The following is a 22006-nucleotide window of genomic DNA, read 5'->3' on the forward strand; positions in this document are numbered from 1 at the left end:
AGAAAAAAGAATTCTCTCTGAATTAAAATGTGAACAAGGTTCATCAATCAGCACCCAGTTTTTACATGTTCTAGAACTGATTTCCCAATCCTTTTCTCCTATTAATCATAACATGAATAACATAAATGTGGATGCGACATCTTTGCCAATGTGATTCTAACAGTCCTACAAGCAATGTTTGACATCTCAAACATCTAGGTTAACCCTTTCAGCTATTACCTTACAGAAAACTATATAACCTAACGTACGGTGCAACAAAAGGAATCACCCTAGAAGGCACCCGATCGGTTCCCCCCTCACATTCAACTTCTCATTTCTTTCGAAATCGATCCTTTTCTCAGGCCAACCTTCCTTTGCGATTTGTCGATCAACGAGTAACGGGGTCGAAGAAAAGGTGCAGGATTCACAGATAATTAGTAGAAATGCAGAAAGACGGGATTTTTCTTCAAGAAATCCATCTACTCGCCACGTACAATCATCGAAAGCGAATATATGATTGCAAGCTAAAAGAAATAAACTAGAGGCGAGGACAAAGGGAGAGGACAACCTGTTGGGCGATGGCGTCATGGGAGAGCATGTAGTCCCTGTAGAGGAGATAGAAGCCGGCAATGGACGCTGTGGCGGCTCCGGCAAAGAAGGAAGCCAACCTCACCCGGAAGAGGAACCCCATCTCTCTCTCCCCCCTCCTATGATGCCTTTCTTCGATCCCCTTGCCTTCCCGGCTTTTATAGCCGCCCCAACAGCGACGGCCAGGTGTTTGCGTTTTGGTCGGGTAAAGATGGGGGGAGGGGGAATACAGACAAGTGTTCCAAGAATTTGGATCATTATTATTTTTGATCTAAGCTCAATATTTTTTTTATCCAAATAGAAAATAAACCATTAAATCAAAACACGATAAGAGAAGTTTTCCTTCTTTTTCACAAATATGTAGTGCTAGATTTCCTGACCTGGTTTGCAACCTTGTTGGTGGGAATTTTCTTTTCTTTTTTTTTTTTGTTGTTTTCCAAGAACGACTTTTGATCCTACGATTTGCTATGATGATCTGATAAAATTTATCTTAGAGATGATCTGACAATAATCTACTCAGAAAGGGGATTCTTATAGTTACGAGCCTCCACTATATTGACCTTCCACCTGGTAAGCTCCCTCCTTCGATGCCTATTCCAAACTTCCTGTACGGTAATGAATTCATTAGTTTTCGCTTGGTTTCCCTTACAAGAACATTCTACCTGCAAAATCACAACTGAAAAATATAATGCCTTGAGGTTTTCCCATCTAACCAAAATATGACAAATCTCATGCGATCCTTTGGGCTTCTAAGATTCCACGTATAACAAATATAAGCAATAGTGTTCTTAGGAGACACCAGATGTCTTTTGCTCAGGCTGATCAAGTTTACCTTCATTTACAGAATCCAAAGGCTATATTTGGCTTCATTCCTGACACCAGATCAATGAGAATATACTCGAACATAAACAAATACCTGTGACATCGAATATAAATGGCAACAAGGGATTCACGAAAGGCCCGTTTGAGCAACCATGGCTAGTGCTCATCTCATCATCATCTCTCTATATGGCCGAAGTTGTAGACATGACGTGTCTGATAAAAACTTGTCCCCTCGTACTTGAAAAGTCAACTTATTTTGACTTGAACAAGTCGAGACGAGTATCCCAAAGCATTCAAAGCTGATGCACCTCTGATAGTTTCCCAACCCCAATTTACCATCCAAATATCTGAGCCCGTCTCAAAGGAAATTGTAATCTGCATAGCAACGTTCTTCCTCTTTCTCCAACATGCATCGCCACAAAATCATCATGTGGAAGCAATGTAATTATCTATCTGGCATCTGGGTATTTGAACCAGGAACAAAGACTATCAAACTAATCATCAAATCAAGTCAAGTAGATGCATTAAAATTTGCACAGTTGCAAAGAATTCTTGTTCTTTTTTTTTCACTTTCAATTTGAAACATGAACTCAAGTACAAGTTGGCAGAGAAGAAAAAATTCACACAAAGGAAAAGCCCCTGGTTATAGTTCAACATAAAAACCTGGGAAAAGATGATCAGAGAGCTTTATCCTGAAATAAATTCCAAACTTTGTTTGGCTGCAATTTCCATCCAAGTAATTGGGTTGCAAGTTTCAACTGGTAACACCTGCCATTAAATAAACCAAACATGTTGGTATTAGTCATGAGTTGTACTTCAATTAGGTGATATTATCTTGGACCAAACATGTTGGAAAAGATGACAAGTTTGTACTTCAATTAGGTGATATTATCTTGGACCAATTGCCTGCCATATTAGATAGAAAATATGCAAATAAATTTCAAAGATATCCTGTTTGAGAAAAAGTGCAAAAAGACTTTTAAAGAAATCATGTTGAATACAATATGTTTCAGGGTCTAAACTTGTCAAAAGCCCTTATTAGAGTTTATTAACAATATGTTTCAAATGGTGGTGTTTGTTTCACTTTATCTACTATGTACCTTACCGGTTGAGTTAGGAGCATTTGGTTATATATTTCATCAAACTATATTTGACTAGTGTCGCTACTGAGATTTGGTACACCTAGAAGTTTTGAATTTGATGATGTGCATATTTTGCTATTGCAAGGTTTCGTTGAGCAGTTTTGGAGCAAAGATTTTAATTCAATTCATTGATGTTTAGTTTAAATGAATATGTGAGATTTTGATATAGGACACAAACATATTATTGACCAAGATGCAAATGATCTGCTATGGCAAGTGAGAAAGTCATGGTCCCAGCAATAGAATGTATCCTAATAATTCTTATGGCAAGTTAATTTAATATGGGAATATGATATCTAAGGTGAATGTAATAAATTTCCTACCTTTAACATGAATCAAAATAAATCTGTCTTAATCAATCACATATACCTTGAGAAATTACATTACATCATGCTATTCCTCAACCTATTTCATCTAAGGGTTCTGTTAAACCATACATTAATACACAAGATCAGTATGTTCTCAGCATAGTAGAATGGTATGTATTATCTACTTGAATCAAATTTATGCTATGCAAATACCGGTGTTTATGTATCTACTGTTAAGCCATATGCATCTGTAAGCCCTAACATTTAACAATATAATTTTCTATAATTTCTCAGATAGAATATATGTTAGCAAAATGAACCCCTCAATTCCATAAAAAACTATTAAATTCTTCTAACCTTTCTTCCCATTTTTCTATTGAGTACTATCTTTAACTAAGCCTGGTAGAAACATAGATATAGTTCTATGGAAAGAGAAAGCTTGGAACTGAAAGAAACCAAAATAAAACATAAGCATTAAATTCCAAGTTATCAAAGTGTACGAAAATATAAGAAAAAAAAACTAAAATAGGTCAGTAGTATCTTCATATAGTAGGAAAATGTCTTACTTCTATCGTGAACATTTCACAGGATGCACATTTGGACATACATAATGTACAAGACATTTATTTGACAAGTCCAAATTATGCAAACTTAAATGCCTGAAAACAAGCATCAAATATATCTTACATTATATATGTTTAAATGCCAGTTAGCGACTTGAGTATAATGTGCATAAACAAAAATTTGGTCCAGGTATCAAGAGACAGTAATGCAGATTAGTTTCTCACAGCAGTGGTACCAATTCCTGTTGCAGATCAATTTATCTTCAATTCTGGACCATGATGGCACATGTTGATGTCTAGCATATTAATATGTTAAACAGAGAGATGGGCTAACTGGCGTATGAAATCACTGTTTTGATAGTATTGTGTCCTTTTCTGACAAAAGAAAGAAATATTTGATATAGATTAAACCTTATATCATTTATTATAGTTTGGATGTCATCTGGATTCTTTGGCTAAATGTTGCCATGTAAATGAACACAACCCTCAACTATTCAGGTACTCTTTCCAGAACTAGCCATCTAAATGTTAATCCTTGGTAGCATGAGCATAATTGGATGACTTGAAAATAAATCATGCCACCCACCTCATCCATGTCATGCAATTCTAAAGTATGCCATCAAGGTATACATAGTTTCATGCTCATATCATAAAGAATTACCTAGATATGTGTGTTCCGGTTGATCCTTCTTCACATGTTGACAATTATTGAGAATGGCTAAATATGTACCAGATGCATCCACAGCTGGTGCAACCACAAAAACGAAGAAGGGAAGAAGAGGAAGAAGAAGAGATACCAGAGCAGAGGAACCAGAGTACTTCTCTGTGCTGCTCAGCTGCACAGCATTGTGATCTCCAGGCACAGAGCATAGCAAAATGAGTGTGAAAAGAGAGAGGAATCTGTATTGTGCCCTTGCATCCTGCATCCAATCCTCGAAGACTGTAGATCTTGCAACCTACTTAATTGAAAGAAAACCACTTCCTAATGTTCAAAGGTTGCCTGGCTGACCTACCCGACTTGTGATGGAACACAGCAATGGCCTCACAGGTTAGTGAGTCCATGTGGAAGGAAAAGTAGTCAAAACTCAAATAAATAGAAATAAGAGAGAATATGACAAAACATGTTTGCCAAATTAAGAAATATGCACAAACAGATGGATTTTGATCTTTGAAACTTTATGTTATATCTCAATTCTATATACTATTTTATATTATTAATAAATGCATCTCTGTGTCCTTGTGCCAAGTTGGATACTCAGATATGTATCTGAATCTTATTCCCATATCCATGTCCAGGTAATGATGGTGCCATGCCCCAGAAATGCAACCAGGGGACTATATTGGCACCTGACCATCACATCATGATCAGGGGTAGGCACACACTTGGTGGGTCAACAGCAATCCCAAGGGACATTCTGGGCCTGATGTATGACCCTAGGGAGTTTCTTTCTTGTCTAATCTTGTCCTTGTTGAAATTGCATTGAGACAATAACTGTGTTTTTGCACCAATATGGCTCGCTGCTAATGGGAAAGGAAGTGAAATGGATCATTATGATAATTTATAATTTGGGAAGAGAACAATTAATCCATATATCGTTAGTCAATGATTTAAAAAGCGCTAAGCACCAAGGTCCCAAAAACGTCCGAGGCACTAGGCGCTCACTCAAGCGAAGCAAGACATTCTAAAATATTAAAATATAAAAAAATATATAATATAATTAATAAATATAATTATTTAAATAAAAATATAATATTAAATTAAAAACAAAGATTAGCAGTGTTAAAATCTAAATAGTATATTATTAATCTAATAAATAAATATTATTTAAATAATAATTAATAATCTACTATTAATAGTATATTTACTGTTAACAGTAGGGAATAGTAGAGACCGAAGAAGTCGCGGTGAGAAGCTGAGTCGCAAGTAGCAGACAGCAGCGGAAGTTCCGAAGTCGCGGACAACAGGAGGTAACAGACAGTAGTAAGCAGTGAACAACGACAGCGGCAGCGGACAGCAGCGACAGACAGCAGATAGCAGCAGAAGTTGAGGAGACTCGGTCGACGATAGAGGAAGACTCTGAGGCAATGGGACAAACCGTCGACGGCGGAGGTAGAGGGGGAAATCGTCGGCAGCAAACACAAAGGGAGAAATCATTGGCGACGGAAACAGAGAGAAGCGTGTGTAGGGTTGGGAATTGGGGTCGCGTGCTGATATAACAGTTGGTTCAATCGAACCAACTAATGCAAATTTAGGCGATTCAATCACCTTATATCAACCGGGCACTCGCCCAAAGCGCCCGGCGCCTGGGCTCGGGCGAGCACCCAAGTGGTGCCTCATTGAAGCACGCCATCTGACCCTTAAATGAGGCGCTCGGGCCTCGTCTCGCCCAAGCGCCTTTTTAAATCACTACTGTTAGTTGCTTTGTTTGTCTATCTAAACTAAACAATGTCACTAAATTGAATTTATATATCATACACAACTTCAAAGAATATAAATAATTCCAACTATAGATACTAACTTATGAACCAAAAGATTTAAGTATGGACTTACTATCTCCTTGAAATCAAGCCAGCTCCAGTTGACCTGGCAAAGTACAAGTAGCCATGCTAATTAAACTTATCTAGATTGAAAATCAGAAAATTGCATGATCTATAGTCTTGCATATATACATATATACATATATAATCAAACAATTCAAATAATACCTCCCTTGCTGCTTCCCTCCAAAACTATGTCTTCCATTACTTGGTCCTTGGCATTGCGAAGAGGACAAACCCGTTTTATCAAGGTTTGCTGTACTTCCAACACTAAAGTTGAAAGAGGAATGGCCAGTTTGGAATTCAGATGGGAAACCATTAGCTTCTTGGACATTCTTTAATTTACTTGAAATTGTGACATCTGATAGCCCCTGAATAATGTTAACTCTGATACCATTTGGTTGTTGGTTCTGTGTTGTCAAAATCTGGGAGCAGTTGTTACTTGAATCTCCAATATCAGTAACAGCAGCACCAACTGCAGAAGGCATGGTGTTTGCAACCTTTGATTCAATTGATTGTGCCATTTTCTGGCGACTGATTTGAGCAACAGGAGTGACAGCAACTGAATGCAATAATGATGTGTAAGGAGCAGAAGATGCAGAAGCAGCAGCAACTTTGGCAACAGCAGCAGTTGCAGATATAATTTGTTGTGCTCCCTCGCGAAGGTGAATAAAGTCCCCTTCAATAACAAATAACTGGAACCACAAACTTAGAATTTTACTAACATAACAGCTCAAGTTAACATTAGATAGCTCAAATGTTGACGGCTAAAACCTACTTCAGGATAATGTGAAATAAAATCATCAAGCCTTCCATGGTACTTCTTGTAATGGTGCCAGTGAAGGGGTGCAAGCATTTTCCCAAGCCTATTTGGTAGCTAAAACATACATAACATACAAACTTAATACGAATTATGAAAGATATTATAACAATCAGTAAATTTGCTATACTGTTTTGATGCTAAATAGTTATACTCACTGTTGTACTGATTCTGATTCTACCATCTGATCCGGCAGGAACAGCACGGACAATGCAAGCCAAAAGTGATCTTTCATCTAAAAGATTGGGTTCCACTAGAGGTTTACCAGGCATCAAAATACTTGAATCAGGTGCAGCCGATACAGAAGATTCTTCAGTACCATTTAAACTGATAGAGGAGCTACTTTGACTGGCTGATAACATGATACCAGAAGTTAGACGTTGTTCAGATTCGAGCACCTGATCTTGTGATTGGTTATCTGCAGTTATACTGGCCTCAACCTGCATAAACAAAGAATCAACAATACTACAAGAACCTCTACATGCCTGTAGACTGATCTATTAGCCTTTTCAACCAGCATATTGGTGTTCATTGAGATCTAAACTGGCAGCTTTCATTCTTTAATTTTTAACATTTATGAATGGCATAAAAGGGGTCATACCCCAGGTTCATTCTTCTTTTCTGGTGGGTAGAATTCTCTTGCTGAATCCAAGTGAGAAGGTGCATCTACGGTCCCTTGTGGTTGTTGTGTAAATGTGTTCTGTTAACCATCAATGAAAAGTTAGCATAAGCAATAAGTGTTACCTAAGAGACATCAGAGTAGCAATCCATGATCCAGATAAAAGCAGTCTCTTATTAGCAACCTGAGGTTTTTCACTTGAATCATTGCCTGGAGGGCCAGACATCTGTTGCTGGTCTGTGTGGCTGTTAAGTTGGTCAGGATGGACCATCTGTATTTCACCAAGCAGATTGGAGCTAGAATGGGTATCTGGTCTTAAAATATCTTGCTCTGTTTGGGATGTCACGAACTTGCTCTGATTAGGTATCTGTGAGATGTCTGATGCAGTCTAAAAGAGAAAAGAAATACAAATTAATGCTGAAAGTGGCATTGTAAAAACAAACACAAGGCTTTGAAATTCTGTGCTACCAGCACCTGATGATTTTGCCAAAGTTGGTGAGGTGGAACCATAGGCATTGATTGAAAATGACCCATGTGAGACTTAGGAATAGGAGAATTGGTGGATGCTACAGACTGTGGATCCATTACATAACTATGCATTGCAGACATTTGGCCAGGAGGAATTAAGGCATTCATACTAATTATGGAAGATGGCACAACTGAAACACTGGGGAGAGGATCAGTCTGAAAAAAAAAGAAAAAGAAACTTAACATCAAAAGGAGAATACTCTTTAATTATAAATGATATCAGGCAAATATTTAAATTTTAATTTTCTTTGTGCACTAAAATAAACCAGAATAAATAATGCAGCCTTACAATGTATATACTAATTTTTAGTTGAATAGCATTTACATTGATCTAGCTTACATTTATTTGGCATAGAATTTGAGGATACCGGTGTTTGAAGCCGTATAATTACTGTGAACAACAGATCCATGAGTGCAGTGACGAGGAGTTATCAGGACTGTTAGACAACTTCTGGTCCATTGGCACAGGCCAAACAAGTGTTCCCACAACCCAAGACAACATGTGACCACAGGAAACACAGTAATCCATTGCTATTGATAAAAAAAAAAGATGCAAAATAGTTTTGAATTGAGTGTGTAATGCATACACTCAATTGTTATGAAATTTTCAAAGATCAGGAATCTTATTCCTAATTTTTTAGTTTGTTTCCCTTTTCTCACATAGCTTTTCCCTCTCATTTTTTTCCTTTTCTTGTGTGCAGGACGGAGGGTGGCTCTCAAGTGGATTACAAAGTAGAAGCTAGAAGCTACTGATTTATATCTTGTTCATATTTAGTTGGTTTGTATCTACAAAAAATGGATAGCATCTATGATTGAATTCCCAATTTTTGTTATCCAGATCATGTGCCACCACACTCTGAGATGCTGCAATACCAAGAACCAGAAAACAGAACCCAGATCATAGTATCAAGAGATAAATGGTAATATGGTTACATATGCCAAAAGTAATACTCAATTAATGACTCTTGCTCATTTTTATTATTTTTATAATTTATTTTAAGACTTCTAGTCACAACCCGAGTCTGATGGGCTAACTGATCTATCAATTTCATTGATCCCAAACCACTAACAAAAATATTTAAGCTAAAGTTGACAGTAGTACACCCATCAGACCCTTATGAGTCAATCTTAGTCTTGCCCAATCGGGGTGCTACAATCTCCCCTACTTCAGGGCTTGGCATCCTTATCATAGCCCAGATCAAACCTAGTATTGTGCATGTGAGTTATAATAGTCGAGGTGTTATAATCTCCTCATTTAAGGGCTTGACGTCCTCGTCATAGCCCAGTGGTGGCTACACGCCGTGACGAATCCTCTGACTCCATCCACGAGTGGCCACTATACCCTAATATTAGGTCGGCTCTGATACCATTAGTAACGACCCGGTCCTGATGAGCTTATTGGCCTGTCAACTTCGTTGAGCCCAAACCATTGGCCAAAATGTTTAAGTTCAATTGGATAGTAATATATATATCAAACCTTTATAAGCCAATTTTAGTCTTGCGATTCTTGCCCAATCGGAGTGTTATAATCTCTCCCACTTAAGGGCTTGACATCCTCGTCAAGACCCAATATAGTCTAATCAAACCCTAGCATTGTGCATTTGAGTCATAACAATCAGGGTGTTACACTTCTAATCAAGGTTAATACTTAGTATAATATTTTCGAAATGAAAAGAACCACCTTATGTGGTAGTACAGTAGCATCTTTTCATTGGTTTTACTGCAAACCAGTTATGTACACAACCTTAAAGGCAAATAGGCACAGAGCACCTTAATCATTGTATTAAATTTTATAACATGCCATACATGATGAGTACATGCCACACATGATCATAGAATGGTGTTTTGGATACAAAAAGGAAAAAAGAAAAAAGAAAAAGATTCAAAGATACAGCAAGTTACTGAATCTACCAACTTCAGTTAGTGACACAAATATATACTGGCTTGAACTCTGTACCATGTAAATCAAGGAATAATTTAGGAAGCACACACTAAATAGCACAAAGTTTACAAGACACACCAGCCAAATTGCATGAGCATTTCTCCTAATAGCACATATCTATAAATATGCCATATATATGGTTATCTAAACTGTAAGTTGATAAACAGATGCTAATTAATCAATTTTATAGACTTGAATTTACTAAGACATCAAGATTTAGAACTTCCAAATAGTGCAACATTAACCTTTTCCACATATTCCTATAAGATGATACTAGAATGTAGCATGTATCATAAACCCACAAAAGAAATTTCCAAAAATGATTACACTAATGCATCTATATACAAGAAATAAATGAGCTGAGCGAAGCTGGAGTAGTGACATGAGAAGATGTAGAACAAGACTAAAGAGAACTTCAATAGAAACAGTATGAAGAGAATCAATGACTCTTTTCAACTAGATGTTGCTCGCAAGATCACTCAAGGGAGGAGGTGATGTCCATGACACATTAATTGATGGGACCTTGTGACTTATCACTGCATCTACATGCAAAACTAGTTCTACAATTTCCTCGGAAAGGCATACTATCTACAAAAAGAAGGCCACTATATATCTGGAATGCTATCACAGACAATGACAATAATGTTAAGTATCATTTTTCACATATAAATATCAAACTACTACTTTGAATAATCAACACAGTAAAGAAATTTTATTCATTGATTGCCATCAAATAAAAGAAACAACAGGTTAATTGCAAGGTTGCATATCAGGAGGTGAGATTGTTGATGATTAAGCTCTGGTATGAATGGATAAGTTAAAGAGCTTTAATGTTTCATCCTACCTTAGTAGAAGAATTGGAAGCCGAAACATGAGGCATGGTCCTATCTACACTTCCATTAGATGTGAATCCCAAGTGAGTATCTGATTTTCCATCATCTTTCACATTGATCTGGTTTCCATCATATGAAGATGAATCCACTGAGTTCTCATGAGTAACTTGCAAACCATCTATAAACATTCTATTATTTCCCCTTGCCTCAGCCAACTCTAGCTGAAGCTGCTGGATAGCTTGCATATGATAGTGCTCCATTTCGACAAACTAGAAAAAGAAGTCAAACAATAACAGAAAGGGAATGAGGCCAAATTAAAATATTATCATAGCAAAACATAATAACCAATTTAAAAAATATTGTGACGAACAAACAAATGATATGTAGATTGCTGTAGCACAAAAGAAAAAGCAATTGCAATCCAACCTGCCGTTGAGAACCCATCCAATATTGGTTAAACTGCTCAGTACGTTCTCGTAGCTCAGCTTGTAACGACTGGTTAGTAGAAGACTGCAAAGCATCCATTTCTTGAACACGTGCGATCCAAGCTTGCGCCTCCCTTAACTGTTCATCCTTGAAAAGGATAGTTTCTTGTACGACTCTATGCTGAATGGAAGAATTTGTTATAGTTAATTTCTAAATTGTTATAAATTGATGAAACTAAATGATAAGTTCTATTTCAGGAGACAAATTAACAGATAAACATTATAGAAATGTATAAAGTTAACACAGAATAACTAAAAAGTAATACATAATTACTAGCAAATATGAACTCACAATTACTAAAAATTAAGGACACACACAGTTTAGATAATAATTTAAATAATAAAAAGGTTCAAGATAATTATACAAGCTTAATCCATGGTAGTCAGATCACCACAGACAATCCGCTTGATTGGCACTCAATTTCTTGAGTTATTACAACTCTTAATAGCAAATCAGAACCTCCACATTTTCCTAGTACTATAGTATATAGATTCATCTAACACATTTAGGTATCATTTCAATTTTCAAGTGCCTCTTAAATCAGAGACAATGAACTCCACAGAAGTGTTACATGGATAATAGTGTCAAACCCCACAAGATGTCACAAAAGTATCCACATATTCATTGGTTGGACACTAATTGACTCCTAAGTTATGTTAGTCTAATGTTAAATAACAACAACAATACAAGAAGTGAATCTTTTTATGTTTCCAAAGCTACTTATAACATAAAATCTAATACTCATGTTCTCATAAAACAACATGCATCATATTATTATTTTTTATTATTTTCCTTGTATGTATCCCCATGTCTCCATTTTGTATGTTTGCCAAACCGGACAGTTGGATTCATGTCCATATTATATTCTCTTCTCTGGGTCCATATAATACTGCTCCATAAAATCAAAACAGTTGACAAGTGATACACACTTTCACTGTTTATATCTGCCCCTATAAGATAACTTAAGGTCCATGCCACAGGAACATAGGGGCAAACCAATCCTCATCAAGTAAAGCTGATTTAGAAACTTCATTCCAGATGATCCATTTTTACAAATTAGATCAAGTAAAGCCAATTGTCTTCCACATCAACATGTGATATAGATACCTAATGTATAAGGAAACCATCTGAAAGCCATTTGCACAAACACATTTGAATTTAGATGTTTCCTAACTTCTTCAAGCTAACCGATACTAGCAGTCAGTCCTAATCAAAATTCAACAAGTGTAGCGTATATGGTACAATAAGCATATACATGAATAAACAATTCGAATTAACAAAATAGATCCTTACAACAACCACCACAAAAAGGACGAGTAGTACCAAATACCAAGTAAATAATGCTTGAAGGGTCCCATTGAGATGTTGAAACCGCAAATATCACTTCATTAGGTTTCAATTTATGAAATAGAAGGTACATTTTAGCTCAAGAATATGAATTTATATAAAGTAGGAAAAAGAATTGTCACATCAACCTGCTCCTGCAATGCAAGAAACTGAAACTAATGCTTAAATGGTGTCATTGAAACGTTAGCAATCAAAATATTACTTCATTAGGTTAGGTCTAAATTCCATGTGATAGAGGATGGACTCAGAATCATAGTACATTTAAAAAATGTAGGGAAAAAAGAAAACATGTGATCAACCTGTTCTTGCAGTGCAAAAAATTGATTCTCTTTCTCTTGAATATGCTCTTGGAGATCACGTATTTGGTTCAGAAGTTGTGCTCTTTCTGCTTCCGATTTATCCCGCTCCCTTCTGCATAGGATAGTAAGTTCAAGACTCTGGTAGGGGTTTTATCAAACCAGGATGCAGAAGGTTAATTCTATATGCAAAAGATTATTCATTCAATAAACAATTAATCACTGCATGAGAACCGCAATAAGTAGTTTCCTAATAACTAGGAACTGCAAGTCTGCAACTAAAGGATCTTAGAATAAAGGGACATACCTGACCACCTAAATAATTGCATGATGATAAAAGCAAAAAAATTAATTATGGCACTGAAGGGAATAGTAGCTGAATGTTTAACTGACCATACTTGATGTATGTTAGCAACTCATCACCAAGAGAAACAGCATCTCAGAACATTTATACATACAGAACAGCCCAAGCATGGGCCAGAATGGAAGATAGATAAAGGATTCTGACTATAAGATCAGAGTAAAAAAATCACAGAATATAACACATTTAATGAGGCATAATAATTATTGATTTTTATGAGGAAACTCAAATACCTGAAAGCTACTAGCTCCTTGTTTTGTTCTCTGAGAAGGTCCTCTTTTGCCCATGCCTAAATAAAAGCAAAGGCATAAAACAAATCCTTGAAACAAAACTCAAGCTTGCCACTCGAGAAAATCAAAAAGAGGAGAGAGAGAGAGAGAGAGAGAGCCAAAACAAACTTCTTCAGTGTCAATTTTCATAGCATGTAGCTCTCTATCCTTCTCTTCTAGTTTCATCTCCAATTCAAGTATGTGTTGCTCCCGTTCATGTAGTTGCTCCTGTTCAAGGAGTACAACTAACAGATAATAAGCACAACAGTTCACATAAATCAGTTCTAGGATCTTGGTGGAGTTATTACGAGAAGAAAGATACATAAGAATCAACAATGATCATTCAACACAAATCAGAACAAATTATTTGTTTATGCTTAGCATAAGATACAGAGGCAATCATATATAACTACTTGGATTTTAAAAATACTAACCAAGTTGTGTCGATAAAATTCATGCCATTTTGCACATATATGGGCCAAAACACTTGTACTTGGCAATTAAATTACAAGCATATTTCTCTGATATGCAACTAGAATGAAGTAAAATGAAGCATCAAGTTCCATAACAACTGAAAGCTTTTGTAGACTACCAATCAGATATACTGATATCATCTTAATAGCAGCTTTAACCTTTCAAGAATTCAAGAACAGCAAACAAATACGACAAAGACAATGAACTAAAGGTGGTATTAACAACAAAAGGGAAAAGAAAAGTACGATGGGACTCTGGAAGCATTTTAAAGCTAACATTCTCATGAAGAAATAATTATTAAACTAAAAGGAAATAATGAACAGAAGTGGTCAATGGAGTAAATGCATATTCATCCTATGCAATGACAATAACTTAAGCTAGCTACGTGTAAGACATAGAGCATTTTACACCGAGATGGCATTTAAATTGTGGTCAATATATAAGACAAATAACAGATGATTCCCAAAGCCAAACAAATCATGAAAGAAACACCAAGAACCCAAATTGATCACGCATATATTTTATTGATATTGTCCGACAAAACCAAGCATGTGGGAACCTTTAGATTAGCATTGAAATCTATTTGCTCCTTTAGCTGTCCTTCAAAACTATTCTGCACCTCCAGGATATCTGATCTGGCAATCGCCCTAGCTCGGAGCTCAATCTCCATTTGCTGAAGCCTTTCTCTCTGCCTCGTGATTTCTTGCAGCTTCTGCTGCAATATATCATCATTCAACTCACCAACACCTTCAGTAGTAACTGAACAAGGATCCACATCCAGCAGGCTTGTACCCTCCTGCACCTTTACACAACAAGTGTTACCCGAGAAAAAGATTAATCTTTTGCCCCCAAAAGCACCTTCTTCATAATATTCCCAAAAGCGCCTTCCCAAAAGATAGATTTACACCTATATTTTGCCTCCTAGACAACAGAATACCGGAGTATATACCTCATATATTGTTCTCTCGGCTGATTGGCCCGATTTAACACACACTTGTTTCTGCCGAACATAAAGATTTGAGTGCATATACAAACCGCAATACGTTTATCAAGAAATGAAGCGCATTTGACCTCACCTCGACTCCACTGCTCCGGAAGGAGTGCTCGGTGACGGCACGCCACTCCTTTCTGGCTGCCTGAAAAGAGGGCACCGGAACGGCTCCGCCGAGGACGGCGGCGGCGTTCATGGGTTCTGACAGGACGGTGCTAGCCCCCCGGCAGGGCGATCGAGCTCAGCCCCGCCTCCAGACGAGGAGCCCAGGCCGAGAAAAAAATAAGGGCTTCTGGCACCAAAAAAGAGGACGCTCGGCCTTCCAAGCAAGGATCGGGTGATAAGAGCGATCCTAGGGTTTTGAGATGGTTGGCCAAGCCCTAATTCTTGAAGATATCGAAGGCGAGTAGGATTCCAGGATGAACCGGAGGTGGATTGGAGAGGAGCCCGAACCAGATAGAGGTCGAGTGGAGAAACTAGACTGAGATTAAGGATTTGGTCGGAGGAAGCTAACGGAGGCTGGGGCGGGGAAGAGTGGGAAGAGAAGAGGAGAGGAAAGCGTCGGCCAATTTATAGGGGTCGGAATGGGGAGACGGGGAAGATTACGATGAGATCATGGGAGGCGAATGGTGCGGGTCGGATGACCGTCGGTGGGTTTGGTAACGACGCCGTCAACAGTACTATGAGTCCACACGGTGGTCAACGGATCCGATCCTTTCGTGTAGAGAACCGAGACTCCAATGGTACCGTAATAGACTTTTGGTCGAATCAAGTCCAAACCCACAGTACCCGATCCAATTATTGGGTCAAATTGGGTTGGGTTTCCCGAATTTGGATTTGGGTTGGGTCGGGAAATCCAATCCCAGAAATAATGGATCATAAGTAACTCTTTTGTCAAACACTACGAAGTCAACCTTTGACATGAATTGGACTATCGTTTCCCACACAAAATATTTTTGGCTTCATGTATACAGATGATCTATATATGACTTAATCCGATTCAATGTGACACATTGTTATAGCCTCGTGTATTTATCTACGTAGATTCCTAAAAATCCAACCCAAGTTTGCATTCGAACCTAATAACAATTAAACTTCAAACCAATCCTAATTTTTAGTCACTGCCATAAGAAATTAATTGAGCTGATGAGAAGCAAAAGACTAAATGTGGTCATAATTACTATGCAAAGCACAATAATACGCTGCACAGAGTTAAAATGTTGATTGAGGATTAGATGTCATATTCATTCCATGATAGGATCCTTAATGAGGAAATGATGTTGATGTTAGTGCCAACTATGGGTTATATGCCACATCCATAACGTTTAATTTACATTAGTGGTAGGGTCTTACTAGTAAATAACACGATGATTTCATGGTTTTATTTTGCATCTCAAAAAATCAAATAAATAAATCATAATCATAAAAATTATTCTCATTTGAGATAGTGTGGCATGCTAGGGGAATTAACGTATATATATAGCCTTCAGATTTGGTCAACAGGCAAGTTGTGCTTTTACAACCTTATCAAAAAATTTGAAGCTTTTTGGGATTTAACATGCATAATTCTAATTATTGCTTTGCTCATTTGAACGAATAAGACGTTTGATTTAAAAAGTATTTATAAGTGTTAATTTCAGAATTGATTATTGATTTACATTCGAGTTAATCGAGTTGATTTACTTTTTAAAGATCATCATATTTTATAAATTAATTTTTTAAGGAGATGAATGTACCTTTAGACGAATCCCTCTTGTCCAACAACCAATCCAGTTCAAAAATAAAGTTTTGGCCCATAATTAGAAGAAAAAAAATTTATTTGTTGAGCACTAAGGAAATATTTCTAGAATTAAAATATTTTAAAAAAATATTTTTTTATCTAACTCAAGTAAATATTGTAAGTTCTCTAGACTCTATGTGTCCATGTGTCAAGTTTAAGTTGGTTCAAGAATATTGATCATATAACATCATTACATTTTAAGAAAACTTATTCATGTTAGTGCTATGATATATCGTAAGAACTCGATTACTATGGTCTATGCTAAAAACTTAGTTAAGGATTGTCTTAGAAGTTCATATTCGACTATGTGGATCATGCTGGGCATGTTGTTCGATTTGCTTGTTAAGGATAATTTAAATGCATAAAAATACTTTATAGTTTCAAAAACTTATCCAAATGGCTTATTTCATCAATGGTATGAGAAGTAGGAGATATATGATAACGTCTAAAAAAATGTTAACTCAAATGATATAGTAATAAGATGTTGGATATAGGAGTATGAGGGTATCAAGGTACGTCAATTCGAATTGTTAAGTATGGGGTGTCACACACAAGAAACAAGTGAGGGCATTGAAGCATGTGAACTTGAATCACTAACATAGAAGGCATTTGACATAGGAGACTCACGAGGATAACTAGAGGTATTGGCTAACATAGAAAGCATTGACATAGGAGACTCACGAGGATAACTAGAGGCGTTGACTTCATCACTCATGCAAGAGATGTCATATATAGCAGATGTGTGAGGGGTATCAGGGTGTACCAATTTAAACCAATCATGTAAGAAGCATTGAACTACTTGTGTGGGGGTGTTGGACACAGGAGACTTGCTATGATGCTAGAGTGTGCCAACTTGAATTAGTGCAGAGATGCATGAGGGTGTCGGGGTATGATGACTTGAATCACCATATATACGGGACATCGGATGTAAGAGACATTTGAGAATATTAAGATATACTAACTTGAACTGCTCATATAGAGATATATTGAATACAAAAGACATATGAGGGCGTCAGGATATACTAGCTTGAACTACTTGTATAAAGGGGATCACTTGCAAGAGATGTGATGAAGACATATCGACTTGAAACACATGTAGAAAGCATTGAATATATGAGACATGCAAAGACGAGACATGTCCACTTGAAACACATGTAGTGAGTATATGAGATAACATTAATTCAAGCTATGATACGGCAATCACATGCTACAATTGATGAGTTATAAGGTTTTGTATAGTTGTCTATGATGCAAGTTGTGGAAGGAATGAAATAATCATTTGCGTAACACTTGTTGAGCTAGCTCAAAGAAGATCTCGATAGGTATGTGGGTTGAATCATTTTTGGAGATGTAGGGATCAGCGATTTGACAATTGAATGAGAAATAGGAACTCCTATGTTGTTATATGAGTCCAAACAAACCACATCTCCATAGCTAAAACACAATTATGCCGATATTTAAGATTCTATCGAGAATCCAAAAGACCCGTCCAATATGCTCCAGATCTCTTGCTCAAAAATCAGATCAAGGTTCGAACTTTAGTTATATCAGTACATTGTTTGTCCATCTCTATGGCAATCGACCACTCCTAGATAGGTTTTGATGTGTCCAAATGATGTCTGAAAATTAAAATAGAAATATTATTAATTTTATGATATTGGCTTTATTTAGATTTATAAATACATTTACACAGATTTGTTTTGGAAAAAATCCTTCCATATATATGTACTAGAATACTTATAAGCGAGACATATACAAGACATGAACATCATTGGTGAATTTCTCATAAATCATGCTTAATTATCATCTTCCAATTTTACCAGTGTTTTAATCTCGTATCGTCACCGCCACCTTAGGCGAATGACTAATTATGTGAGGCTAGCTGAATTGCTTCATGAGATTATATTATCGTCCATAGCTACTACCACAAATACCATAACAACCATCCAATTAGTACTTCAAATCATACTCAAAGAGACTGATATCATCCAAAAATTAATAATGCATGAGAATCATGCTCCAAGTTTCGTTAATTAGCATTGTCATGCTTAACATATTTGACACTTAGCTCCAAATGCTCTTGAATGATAAGGTCTCAATGGAGATTGTTTATACTTTATTAGTTAGGACTTGGATAGTGATCTCTTGTGCGTCCAATATCACAGGAGTTTGATGTGGTGGACAAAGAATTATATGTTCCATCGACTTCTTGTCCCTCTCCTATTTCTAGTTTTCCATTGCTGTGTTGGATGCGAGCTTTATATCTGACCTAACCATCATCTCATCTCACTCGTAACTTCTTTATGAGACGATTGCACCAACACATTAAAAATGCATATGTGCCTCTCTGGTCTGTTCGAATCGATTGATCAAGGAGACCATGAGATGATGCAATGCTAGAATCAGTAAAGAAGAACTACAAGGATAAAACGTTTGCAGCATATATGGTGATGACAAGGAACGCATTTGATGCATTAGCTATGTTCATTTCACAATCCATAATTTGCTTTGATCCAAAGGCCAAAGTTAGGTCAGTGAGACATCCTATCTCCAGGAGCCAGTGATGGATCATAGTCGGGTTCAGGTTCCTCTCTCTCTCTCTCTCTCTCTCTCTCTCTCTCTCTCTCTCTCTCTCTCTCTCTCTCTCTCTCTCTCTTAAAGATTAGGCAAAGCAAAGCCCTCTGCCGTCAGAAGGTGATATGAGATTAAACAGCAATATCTTGATCAACTCTTTCCAAATTAAATACACTAAAAGGTGTTAATGGGCATAGAATGATGTAAATGTGGACCTCTCCATCCACATCCGACCTAAAATTAATCTTGTTCGGTTCCAGGCATATTTGCTCATGCATGTGGTCATGGAACTCATGCTAATTAAAAGCATATGTCACAATTGACTTCCCACAGTCTCTTCGTAACTCTTCTTCTTATTCTTCTTATGAGACAAACTACAATTAGGTCCTTTAAAGTGCAGAGTTGCTTGTGCTTGTACCAGTCTTGATGTAAACTATAATTAGGTCATACAGTATGCAAATCATGATTGGAAGTCTTGGAGTTGTTCACTTTAAACATGCTTTGTTAGCAGCTATGACTTTCCTTACTACGTCATGCACATGAACTCATGGAGATTGGAGAGTACAAATATGATTAGGTTTAGGTCATTACAAGACTCTTAAACACTTGTATAAACATGTTCAATTGTGATAGGTGATAGAGAACTGTAGCCATCAATGAATCACTTATTTTATGCTCTCTCGTGATCCATGCATCGATGGACTTCACAAAGCTATAGTAAAGTCACAATAAAGCTAATTAGTATATCATCGATGATGAGATAATTGATCTGCTTACTTTGTTAAGTCTGAATCATTCCCGAAAATATTTAAACTTAATCTAACATTAGGATAACGATAAATACTCAATTCAAACATTTATTCATTACCGATATGAGATTAAACCTCGGTGTTACACATTGATCAAGAAAGATTGGAAAGAAATGAAATCTAACATGATGTTTTTCTTGTTTTTCAGCATTGTGTAGTTCCATGATTCGTGAAATCCTCGGTGAATTTCCAAATCCTAGAATCATTTAGTTTGTTGTAATGATTCGGAGTATGATTCTTAAATGAACTTATAATAAGGTGAGATTTAGTTTCCAAATAGTGGAAGTGCAAGGGTAAATAAAACCAGCTCTGGAACCTTAGGCTTCACCACCATCATCATCCTATCTTCATTAGAGTTTTGTGTTGGTACTCTTAAATTTAGAATATGTGAGTGGTTGCTTTTATATATCGGTATTAGCCAATAATTGCTAGATTAAACTTTTGAGTAGAGTTGAAGTATGTCCAACTACCATAATAATATAATGTCGATTTGATCGACTAAGAAAATTTCTCTTTGGATCCGAGGAAAATATAATAAATAACATGCGAGAAAATAAACTGGCAATTGACTCATTGTAAGTTTTAATGAGACTTCTCTAGATTTTTTTCTGAAAGGATTAAAGTGAATTTGACAACATTTATGATGTTACACTCATAAATAAATTTTTCATGCTAAAATTAGTTTCGGAGTTAAAAATGTAGATGAAGTCTTCAAAGCCATAAGACTGAAATATCTAATCGAGTGAGAATTATTTTGTGTTTTGGGATGCACCCAAGGTTTTTTATAACGTGGCTTTGGGATTTATATGGTTTCACGTATTCTTTAACCCAAGTGGCATTATGCTATGCCAAATTTAGAGAATATGAGATGGACACATTAAGAGAGTGCCATTACATTAGCTAAGTACGATGAAAATGTTATGGATAGAACAATCAGAATCACTTGATATCGAGATATCAATCATGTGAAGCATATCGATCATCTGATATTAAGATATCGATTGTCCATTCATTACTTTCTCTTATCTCGATTTTTGTTTAATTGGTCAAATTAAAATTTTAATATTAATTAAAATTTAAATAGATTGATGATTGCCCTTAAAGAAAATAAGATGGATGATTTGTAAGGGACATTCCACAACTCTTCTATGAAAATTTGCGTCAATAATATAAGACAACTCTTGTGCCATATACACAAGAAGACAAATTTGACGAATAATAAAAAATATATATTTATAAAACTATAATTTCAGATTTTTTTTTGCCTCTCAATTTATCGTGATTTAAAATCAATATAACTTTTTATTCTTCATCAAAAATAAATAACAAGAGAATTTTTGAAAAGATTGAATCGCTGAGAAAATGATCATTTTGTTATTTTTCTAATTAAGAAAGACTTTATAATATCAAATTAATAAATAATCGTGACAAATTAAGAATGTAGGATTCTTTATTAGCAAGTAAATCAACTGAGATTTACTCTTATCCTGATTTAAATATTCACATAAGTGTGTAAAATGTAGAATTTTTAAGCTTGACAGCCAACCAACATAATAATATCATGAAATGTATATCATTGATAATAAGTTTACCAATAACAATTCTAACTAATTTTAACTTAATGACAAATAAATTTAAATATATATTTGTATATATATATATATATATATATATATATATATATATATAAATATATAATATGAGTGAGCATAAGATAAAAGTGTTATTTAACTTAGAATTTTTCATTGTATTTACTCATAACTTATAAATGAAATGATTGTGAAAAAATATTTTATACTTCCAAAAGTATATTAGAGCACATGGCTATTGAATTCTTTTTTCCTATAATCTTTTCATAATAAAAAAATCTTTTTAAGATAGTGTTAAGAAAAAATATCGTTGATATCTTTATCAATTCAATATGATCCTAATCCATA

At 35.9% G+C, this 22006-nt stretch overlaps 1 protein-coding gene across 8 annotated transcripts; it reads right to left on the minus strand.

Annotated features, from left to right (window-relative positions):
• Window positions 1-1884: 1884 nt before the first annotated feature.
• Window positions 1885-15564, minus strand: LOC103970782 (uncharacterized). Of its 8 annotated transcripts, none has more exons than XM_009384705.3 (16): window positions 14992-15564; window positions 14865-14915; window positions 14475-14717; window positions 13571-13669; window positions 13406-13461; window positions 12815-12926; window positions 11109-11288; window positions 10694-10951; window positions 7854-8063; window positions 7564-7767; window positions 7362-7460; window positions 6919-7200; window positions 6719-6817; window positions 6109-6635; window positions 5954-5986; window positions 1885-2157 (listed from the first exon to the last, which is right to left on the minus strand). In XM_009384705.3, coding segments are annotated over exons 1-16 (2565 nt in total). In that variant the 5' UTR covers window positions 15103-15564; the 3' UTR covers window positions 1885-2156. The 8 variants fall into 8 exon arrangements, with proteins under 8 accessions (XP_009382980.2, XP_009383005.2, XP_009382997.2 ...); XM_009384730.3 differs by having other exon boundaries at window positions 14535-14717; window positions 14992-15537; XM_009384722.3 differs by having other exon boundaries at window positions 14475-14711; window positions 14992-15536.
• Between the last annotated feature and the right edge of the window lie 6442 nt (window positions 15565-22006).

The sequence above is a fragment of the Musa acuminata genome, chromosome BXJ1-2 (assembly GCF_036884655.1).
Source record: "Musa acuminata AAA Group cultivar baxijiao chromosome BXJ1-2, Cavendish_Baxijiao_AAA, whole genome shotgun sequence".
NCBI lineage: Eukaryota > Viridiplantae > Streptophyta > Magnoliopsida > Zingiberales > Musaceae > Musa > Musa acuminata.